Here is a 10785-nt window from a genome sequence, read left to right as displayed (position 1 = left end):
AAAATTCCAGTTAATGCGAAAAGTGGCTTCACTGATTCGCCTGGCGAAAAGTGGCTTCACTGATTAGCCTGGCGAAAAGTGGCTTCACTGATTAGCCTGGCGAAAAGTGGCTTCACTGATTAGCATGGCGAAAAGTGGCTTCACTGATTAGCATGGCGAAAAGTGGCTTCACTGATTAGCATGGCGAAAAGTTGCTTCACTGATTAGCATGGCGAAAAGTGGCTTCACTGATTAGCCTGGCGAAAAGTGGCTTCACTGATTAGCCTGGCGAAAAGTGGCTTCACTGATTAGCCTGGCGAAAAGTGGCTTCATTGATTAGCCTGGCGAAGAGTGGCTTCACTGATTAGCCTGGCGAAAAGTGGCTTCACTGATTAGCCTCTGCAGACTGCCTAGGCTACTCTGGGACGATACTTTATGCACTTGCGTTAAGCTTTTGTTCCAGAACCAGGCTCATATTATCAAAGCAGTGACAAAATCCAAAAACATGTCACATGATTTCTCATAGTTCAAATATAAACAAGCAAATTCGTTTAATTGATATCCCCCGCCAATATGCTTCTGGACACAAAAGTGTTATATTTGACACTCAAAAAAACATTTTTTCAAGATACAAAGGGCCATTACTCCGTTATTAACAGATGGTGTACAACGCCATTTGGCGTGCATCATCCTCTTATCCATATATATATTCATACCACGTTTCAATGAAATCCGCCTAAGCACTTGCAAGATATGGCTCCGGACGGAAAGACGGACGGACGAACAACGGCAAAACAATATCCCTCCGCCTATGGCGGCGGATAAAAAGGACTAATGTTAGGTTTTTACAATTAGGGCTCTCTTTTATTGCAATGGTTGGTCCATACCCTTCTGTGGAAACCTAGGCGAGCCAGGCTCAATTCCCTCCCCAATGTATATGAGCTGTGTTGGTGGTTATCATCCCGGATAGAAAGGTTGTACTCCAGTGTCCCCCACAACACAGACCTTGCAAACGTTATAGGGACTTGTTGAAAGTTTGGTAAAATGACGACTTTCAAAACAACGGTAAATGACTCGTATAAGAAGATACATTTGTGTTCATTATGTTCCAGCAAGGGGAAAAACCTCCTTACTGATTAAATGTGTATGCTATTGTTAATTAATGAATACTCATCATTCGAAAATAATAAAGCAATTGTTGCTAGTCCTCGATGATTTGTTAAATATGTTGAGTACTAAGAGAAAGTTCGTACTATAATAAAGAAGCAACTTCGTTGAATTGATATTCCCCGACTGATAAATTTACTGTATGGATGGGTGCACAATTGATGAAATATGGTGTAATCCTACAAAAATATGTTTATGGTTATTGTTTATGCATTAAAATTCTTAGTATATAAACCCATGAAGTTTTATGATGACATCTTGTGTTGTACATGTATCTGATATATAGCCCTGAAATGATACAAAAACAACAGGGCAATAACTCTTATTTAGGAACGTGTATGGTTCTTTTATTGTGCAAGTTAAATCTTCTCATTTGCACTTCTAATTGATATCAAAACACCATCAAGTTTAATCTTGTATGGTATACGACATAAAGTCCTGACAAGTTACATCATACAAAAAACAAACAAAGTGTTATAACTCCTATTTAAGAAAGTGCAGGATTATGGTTCTTGTGCATGGCATTTCTCCTCATTAATATCTATACTCCCATGAAGTTTAAGGTTGATATCTTCTATAGTTTCTGAGATATAGCCATGCAAAGTGTGTTACGGACGGACAGACAACGCCAGTTCTATATCCCCCCGCCTTTGGCGTGGGATTATAAATATGAGCTGTGCTCCGTGACAAGGGGTTAAATGCATGTGCGTAAAGTGTCGTCCCAGCTTAGCACGTGCTAATCAGGGACATTACTTGTCTGCATTTCTGCTAAGATGAGACTTTCTGTAAACGAAAAAAATGCCATAAAGCGGAAAGTGTCGTCCCTTGAATAGCCTATGCGGACTGAACAGTCTAATCTGGGACGACACTTTACGCACATTATTTAAACCCCCTTTTCACAGAACGTGGCTTATATGTTTAATATGAAAGCATTCGTGTCGTATTTTGCTTCCAGACGCCCCGGTTTCAACACCCTGGGGAAGGATTTTTTTGTTCGACTTCTTTTATTGCTATTATAAAATGTTAATGATTACTCAGAACATATATTTATTAGTAAACATATTTCATGACATTAAAAAACGAAACCTGTTATCAACTCCCTTTTAATTCCTTTCGTAAAATAAAAAAGCTGGACAAGTTGACATGACAGTTTTAATTCGAAATGTGCTTCAACTTTCGTGAGGCTAACACGTTAATTATGGCAGAGTGCTGGGACACATTCCGGATCCTCGCATAATGAAGCCGCGGAAGCACCTCGTTAACTTAGAAATATACACGCACGTTTGTTCAACATGTCTGAGAGTTCATACACTTTGGTTTTGGAAGACCAATTAAGCCTTGTTCTGAGAAAACTGGGCTAAATGCAAGTGCGCAAAGTGTCATCCCAGATTAGCCTGTGCAGTCCGCACAGACTAATCAGGTACGACACTTTCAGCCTAAACTTGATTTTTGTTAAGGAAGGACTTCATTGAAACTAAAAATACCATAAAAGCGGAAAGTGTCGTCCTTGATTAGCCTGTGCGGACTGGGATGACACTTTACGCACATGCGTTAAGCACAGTTTTCTCAGAACAAGGCTCAATTTATGATACGCTCACTGTCTTGTAGAAACAGTTTCATTCCAAGAACATCTCTCATTATTTAATACCTCGGGGCATAATCACGTTCGTTTCCCCACTGTGTGCTATTAACTGATAGACAGATCACTTGGGTTTGTTTGAATGTTTCCAACGACTGGAAGAAAAGCGATTTGGATTATGCTCTGTTAAATATGCATGAAAAATCCAAAAAAGTAAATACCAAATTGATTCTTGGAAATTGTATACATAACATTTATGGAGAACATAATTTGAAGCTGAAATCTAATTATAATCGATCATTCAACTTCTTCACTTTCTTTTGTTGCGTATGTATGCTTGGGTCTGCTTTAAAAATCTATATGTCTCGTATAAAATTTATTTCAGGAGCGCAACAGCGTAATCGGCCTGTTGCATGCTACCTTTTCATCTTGCTGAAGCATCCGATCGTCACGGTTGAATGATTTTATCGTTTGCTTGCACATACTGTAGTCAAATGATCACATACTAATAACTGATATTTTTAAGTTTAAAATATGCTGCGTTCGAAACGTCATAAAGTGTAGTACACCTATATAATTCCAATTTAATTTCCATTTCATCTTTCTAGTTGAGGTTTTTACACCAGGAAAACATAACAATAATTATAAAAACAATATGCATGTCTCGTATGAATGTTCATGAGCGAAATGTTGCAAGCCGGTCGGTCATTAAGACATAACATTTAATGCGTTTTACTTTTCACATTATTAATTTACGAAGTACGATTTGACGAATTTTACTTGTTCTGTGATTTTTTTAATTGGTTATGTTTAACATGTTAACGGTGATCAATATTTTTCAATTAAGTTTACATGAAATATTAAATATTTGTTGAATTAGTCTGAGTCCAAATTGCAACAAAATCCGTTTTGAAATAAGGGAACTTAACCCTTACAGCGCTGGAACCGAATTTTGAAGGCCTTTGCAAACAGTTTGGATCCAGATGAGACGCCACAGAACGTGGCGTCTCATCAGGATCCAAACTGTTTGCTATTCTGATAGTATTCTTTGAAAAAAATCGAAGAAAATGCTAATTTTAGAAATTTAGCAGACAACATTTTAGCAGACGACAAATTTCCCAGCATGCAAAGGGTTAATTGATTTGAGTACGTGTTGCGTTTGAAAAGCCTCCAAGTGTATTCCTTTAGTAACGCGAGATTACCGTGTTGCAGGCTTATGTGTATGGGGAATTTACATCACAGTCGATATTTGTTCGTCCAACTGAATGCTTATTTTAATGAAATTGAGTTTCATGGGATATGACAGGCATTTGATGAAACCTAAAATGCAACTTTCATAAAGGCATATTGTAATCGATTGAATGAGTGTTCAGGCAGTTATAAACATTTGGTCAATAATTATGATATTTTTTTTAAATAAATACACTAATGAATAATGCATACATGTAATTTTATATATTACTTTTTTATAGAAAGTCATTTCGCAATTAAGTCCCTTAATAATTAATGTAAATACAAAAAGTGTTTGCCAAGATAATTTTTGAACAACAATACAGAATAAGGATTGTATATTATTATGACACAAATATTATTAATTATAAAAACAAAAATCTACTGTCTGGAAGGTCGGGAATGTTCTTGCAATGCTGTTGCTTTTAAATCAGTAGAACATTGATGCTTAAGAAAATTTAACAATACAAACTAAGGCATATGCATATTTAATTTGTTTAATATAAAATAACTGCACTCGAATATCACTTGCTCACATATTACATTTTTTTCACACAACAGATTTAGCTGAAAATTGAAGTTGTTGTCAGTTGCAAACATGAACGCTACACTAAGAAGATTATAACAAGGGCTGTACAATCAGATTTGCATATAATCTGTCATCAAGGATAAGTTAATGGCTGTCCGGCTAGCGCAGTGGTAGGTACACTCGCTTCTCCCCTAGGCGACCCAGGTTCAATTCCCGTTCCCCGCAGCATGCGAGTTTGGTTGGTGGTCATCATACCGGACAGGTGGGGTTTCCTGTGGGTACTTCGGCTTCCTTCCCCACAACACAAATCCACCACAATATTGAAAAATCTTTCAGTTACAACGAAATAGCTCGGAATTGCACCTATAATTTAACATTCGTCCCAACTTTCTTGAGTCTAGTAAGTTTATTAGGTTGGAATGCTGGGGCTCACTCCGGGTCCACACATAAAGCAGCAACTGGCTCGACAAGGACCTCATTAACTGTATGATAAGCTAATTAAAACAAACGAAAATGCTATTGCAGTTTGGCCAAAAAAATAAAGATGCATATGTGTGTGAGTTGTTACAATTGTTACAGAATACATATCAATATACGCTTGGAATTGTATTTATGTATGTATGGATCTATAAATGTTAATATGTACATTGGTCATATACATAATGGTTGATAGTAATGGTAACACTACAAGAATGATTCGTTTTTTTTATACATCGTTGTCAACAGGGGATGTTCGCGAACTCTTAGCACACGTTGAGCTCGTATGCACGCCTGAGTCCGAAAAGTAGTCCGGATAGTTAACGAAATTGTCGCCACGCGCAATGCGCACTTCCGGTTTCGGGGAGGGGAGGACGGAGGATGATTCAGGGGAGATTACGCGAATGATGTTTACGGAGTTGGAGCTTTTGTGGTGGTTAAAGTGCTCTTTCGTGGTGAGGTTGACGCGTTGACGTATTTTCACCTGCAACTGAACGTTAAGTTCTCGTACGTGGGCTTCCATCTACAAACAAAAGACGTAGACTTATGACTTTTATTTACAATCTAACTCCCGAAAAACCCAATCCCTCCCCCGAAAAAAAACTTAAAGGAATGTCTGATCAACCAGTAAGGAAATACTCTGATCTTGTATGTGATTTTTTATAAAGTTTTTTTTTAACAGGTGATAAACGTTTTTAGATTTATATTCTGTGGGGAAGGGGTAATGAAAATACATCTGACCCTCTTTTTTTTGTTGCTTCTTGAAAAGTATATTACAGACAGAATTCGAGTTATTTTTAAATAAAACAGTGCTATTTGCGACCGATCTTTCTGAGCTTTTATTAAAGAAGCTAAGCCTACTAATTAATATAGCTTTTACTCGAAGTAACATACCGGTTAACGGGCTATCCAATTGGACGAAAGGTTTTATTCAAAGTAAATGTTATCCGCGCTCATGTGGTGATTATTTTCAACGAATGAGAGAGACCCTGCTCAAACCGATGTCAGTGTACAATATAATGATTTAACCCTTTTTTACTAAAACGCGCATTTTGACGCATTTGTAGTCTATTAGAAAGTTAAGTTTAATTTAAGACCTTTCTTACAAGATTACAGTTTTAAGGGCTTCATTTCCAACTGTTAGATACTGATGAGCAACGAACAGCATAAAACCTGAACAGGCTGCGAGTTACTCGCAGGCTGTTCTAGTTTTATGTTGTTTGCACATAGCCATTTCCACTTTGCCTCTGAGCGAGAATAAGAGGGTTAATTGTATTGCTTAAGGCATCGAGCTGGTGTGTCTGCAAATTATAGAAGGTAAAGATTACCCACATTGTCTTTATATGAATTATACCTTATGCTCCAAGGGCGAGAGGAGGTTTAGGGAATACAGATCTGGGAAGTCCAGGGGCGGGAGGAGGTTTAGGGAATACAGATCTGGGAAGTCCAGGGGCGGGAGGAGGTTTAGGGAATACAGATCTGGGAAGTTCAGTGGCGGGAGTTGGTTTAGGGAATACAGATCTGGGAAGTCCAGGGGCGGGAGGTGGTTTAGGGAATACAGATCTCGGAAGTCCAGGGGCGGGAGGAGGTTTAGGGAATACAGATCTGGGAAGTCCAGGGGCGGGAGGAGGTTTAGGCAATACAGATCTGGGATGTCCAGTGGCGGGAGGAGGTTTAGGGAATACAGATCTGGAAAGTCCAGGGGCGGACGGAGGTTTAAGGAATACAGATCTGGGAAGTCCAGGGGCGAGAGGAGGCTTGGGAATACAGATCTGGGAAGTCCAGGGGCGGGAGATGGTTTAGAGAATACATATATGGGAAGTCCAGGGGCGGGAGATGGTTTAGATAATACAGATCTGGGAAGTCCAGGGGCGGGAGGAGGTTTAGAGAATACAGATCTGGGAAGTCCAGGGGCGGGAGGTGGTTTAGAGAATACAGATCTGGGAAGTCCAGGGGCGGGAGGTGGTTTAGGGAATACAGATCTGGGAAGTCCAGGGACGGGAGGAGGTTTAGGGAATACAGATCTGGGAAGTTCAGTGGCGGGAGATGGTTTAGATAATACAGATCTGGGAAGTCCAGGGGCGGGAGGTGGTTTAGGGAATACAGATCTGGGAAGTCCAGTGGCGGGAGGAGGTTTAGGGAATACAGATCTGGGAAGTCCAGGGGCGGAAGGTGGTTTAGAGAATACAGATCTGGGAAGTCCAGGGGCGGATGGTGGTTTAGAGAATACAGATCTGGGAAGTCCAGGGGCGGGAGAGGTTTAGGGGATACAGATCTGGGAAGTCCAGTGGCGGGAGGAGGTTTAGGGAATACAGATATGGGAAGTCCAGGGGCGGAAGGTGGTTTAGGGAATACAGATCTGGGAAGTCCAGGGGCGGAAGGTGGTTTAGAGAATACAGATCTGGGAAGTCCAGGGGCGGGAGGAGGCTTGTGAATACAGATCTGGGAAGTCCAGGGGCGGGAGGTGGTTTAGAGAATACAGATATGGGAAGTCTAGGGGCGGGAGATGGTTTAGATAATACAGATCTGGGAAGTCCAGGGGCGGGAGGAGGTTTAGGGAATACAGATCTGGGAAGTCCAGGGGCGTGAGGTGGTTTAGAGAATACAGATCTGGGAATTCCAGGGGTGGGAGGAGGTTAAGAGAATACAGATCTGGGAAGTCCAGGGAGGGGAGGAGGTTTAGGGAATACAGATCTGGGAAGTCCGGGGACGGGAAGAGGTTTTGATAATACAGATCTGGGAAGTCCAGTGCCGGGAGATGGTTTAGATAATACAGATCTGGGAAGTCCAGGGGCGAAAGGTGGTTTAGAGAATACAGATCTGGGAAGTCCAGGGGCGGGAGGAGGTTTAGAGAATACAGATCTGGGAAGTCCAGGGGCGGGAGGAGGTTTAGGGAATACAGATCTGGGAAGTCCAGGGGCGGGAGGAGGTTTAGGGAATGCAGATCTGGGAAGTCCAGGGGCGGGAGGAGGTTTAGGGAATGCAGATCTGGGAAGTTCAGGGGCGGGAGGAGGTTTAGGGAATGCAGATCTGGGAAGTCCAGGTGCCGGAGGAGGTTTAAAAAATACATATCTGGGAAGTCCAGGGGCTGGGGGAAGGTTTAGGGAAAACATATCTTGGAAGTCCAGGGGCGCGAGGAGGTTTAGAGAATACAGATATGGGAAGTCCAGGGGCGGGAGGAGGTTTAGGCAATACAGATCTGGGAAGTCCACGGGCGGGAGGTGGTTTAGGGAATACAGATCTGGGAAGTCCAGGGGCGGGAGGAGGTTTAGAGAATACAGATATGGGAAGTCCAGGGGCGGGAGGAGGTTTAGAGAATACAGATATGGGAAGTCCAGGCACGGGGGAGGTTAGGGAATACATATCTTGGAAGTCCAGGGGCGCGAAGAGGTTTAGGGAAAACAGATCTGGGATGTCCAGGGGCGCGAGGAGGTTTAGAGAATACAGATATGGGAAGTATGCAAATGATAAGCACACGTATGAATGGTGACATAAAAAGAAACATATTTACACGTAAGAATACATTTAAACAAGCTTTAAATCATCTATGGCTAATTGAATAAGCACATTGCATTCCCAATTATTCCACTTATAGAAAATAAAAGTACACCGGGTACTATTAAGTATACTATAAAGTACCCATGGTGCGGGCATTATGCTAAAAAGTACCCCGGGGTATGGCCAGGCACGTTTTTCCGTACCCGGGGTACTTTTTAGCATACTTTAAAAGTATATTTAAGAGTACCCAGGGTACGTTTAAGTAACCGTACCCGAGTCGACAACGATTAATTGAGCTGAACTATTAGCTATAAACCTCTGCTATCTGCTTCTTAAGCTGCTCGTTCTCGGTGAGGAGTTTCTGGTAGCGCTCCTCCTCCTCCTTGCCCACCACGGACTCCGTCAGGGAGCGCACCTCGTGCGGGTTCCGCTTCGGGTTGCGCAGTATTTCCAGAACCTGCAGTTACGGAATACACCCGGTGAGTTTTAAACATTCAAGGGTTGTCTCACATATTCGGGCAAATCTGCATAAAGCACGTGCAAAACATTAATCCCGAAAATATATATCTGGAGCTCAAAACTCGGTCTCGTGCTATGATAAACTAGATCACTTGGCCAAATTCAAGAAAAAACACTGTTAACACCCAATAAATCAAATTGGTAAAGTTGCTTGAACTATTATTTCAAAGTCTTTCTCGACAAACTTCAAAAGATAGCTCCGGTCCACTGAATAACAAAAATAATAGGAGAACGGGCAATTTTCTTTAAACTGACTATACTGACACTGTATGGACACACTGTGTTCAGAACAGTTTGAACCCGGGGTCACACGTGAACACTTAAGGGCCGTTAATCTTTTTAATTCTGATTTGTATGTGACGCGTCGTACCAAAATGGGTCATATGCCTGTCTGGTCATAAGCAAATCTCTCCGCGATAAAGTCATGCAATATTTGATGGTCTCATTTGCGGACAGATAAACTCAAGAACAGACTTCGCAAATGCGCAGGTTGGTCTAAAGCTACGCTGACGGCATTTGTCATAACACCTATTTTCGCATGACGAGGCTTTATTATGATTTCAAAGGCGAACAATATAATGTGTAAGTACCTTAGGTCCGAATATGAGTCCCATGGAGAGAAAGCTGCATAACATAATTGCTAAGGCAACGAATGCGAACGTGGCGTCCTGTTGGCTCTCTATGATCAGAACTATTGGCACCGTAATGACGCACAACACCTGTCGAATGTAAATATATGGATCGGCAATACAACACCTGTAGCATGTAGAGATATGGGTCGGCCATACAACATCTGTAGCATGTAGAGATATGGGTCGGCCATACAACACCTGTAGCATGTAGAGATATGGGTCGGCCATACAACACCTGTAGCATGTAGAGATATGGGTCGGCAATACAACACCTGAAGAATGTAAAGATATGGGTCGGCAATACAACACCTGTAGCGTGTAGAAATATGGGTCGGCCATACAACACCTGTAGCGTGTAGAGATATGGGTCGGCCATACAACACCTGTAGCGTGTAGAGATATGGGTCGGCCATACAACACCTGTAGCGTGTAGAGAATTGGGTCGGCAATACAACACCTGTAGCGTGTAGAGATATGGGTCGGTCATACAACACCTGAAGCACGTAAAGATATGGGTCGGCCATACAACACCTGTAGCGTGTAGAGATATAGGTCGGCAATACAACACCTGTAGCGTGTAGAGATATGGGTCGGTCATACAACACCTGTAGCATGTAAAGATATGGGTCGGCCATACAACACCTGTAGCGTGTAGAGATAAAGGTCGGTCATACAACACCTGTAGCGTGTAGAGATATGGTTCGGTCATACAACACCTGTAGCACGTAAAGATATGGGTCGGCCATACAACACCTGTAGCATGTAGAGATATGGGTCGGCCGTACAACACCTGTAGCATGTTGAGATATGGGTCGGTCATACAACACCTGTAGCATGTAGAGATATGAGTTGGTCATACAACACCTGTAGCACGTAAAGATATGGGTCGGCCATACAACACCTGTAGCATGTAGAGATATGGGTCGGCCATACAACTACTGTAGCACGTAAAATAGATGTTTCGGTCATACAACACCTGTAGCATGTAGAGATATAGGTCGGTAATACAACACCTGTAGCACGTAAAGATATGGGTCGGTCATACAACACCTGTAGCAAGTAGAGATATGGGTCGGCCATACAACACCTGTAGCATGTAGAGATATGGGTCGGTCATACAACACCTGTAGCACGTAAAGATATGGGTCGGCCATACAACACATGTAGCACGTAAA

The 10785-nt window shown here is 42.0% G+C and overlaps 1 protein-coding gene across 5 annotated transcripts in view; it reads right to left on the bottom strand.

Moving 5' to 3' along the window:
• Positions 1 to 4438: 4438 nt before the first annotated feature.
• The window catches only part of LOC127837993 (gamma-aminobutyric acid type B receptor subunit 1-like), a 399001-nt gene continuing 392654 nt past the window's right edge, over positions 4439 to 10785 (bottom strand). For all 5 annotated transcript variants that reach the window (XM_052365471.1, XM_052365473.1, XM_052365470.1 and 2 more), the window contains exons 16-18: positions 9569 to 9697; positions 8776 to 8916; positions 4439 to 5484 (exon numbers count right to left, since the gene is read on the bottom strand). In XM_052365471.1, coding sequence (XP_052221431.1) covers positions 5191 to 5484; positions 8776 to 8916; positions 9569 to 9697 — 564 coding nt within the window. In that variant the 3' untranslated portion in view covers positions 4439 to 5190. The remainder of the gene's footprint in view (positions 5485 to 8775; positions 8917 to 9568; positions 9698 to 10785) is intronic.

Source organism: Dreissena polymorpha, chromosome 7 (assembly GCF_020536995.1).
Source record: "Dreissena polymorpha isolate Duluth1 chromosome 7, UMN_Dpol_1.0, whole genome shotgun sequence".
Classification (NCBI taxonomy): Eukaryota; Metazoa; Mollusca; class Bivalvia; order Myida; family Dreissenidae; genus Dreissena; species Dreissena polymorpha.
Note: the sequence above shows the minus strand (reverse complement) of the source record. Positions and strands in the feature narration are given on the sequence as shown.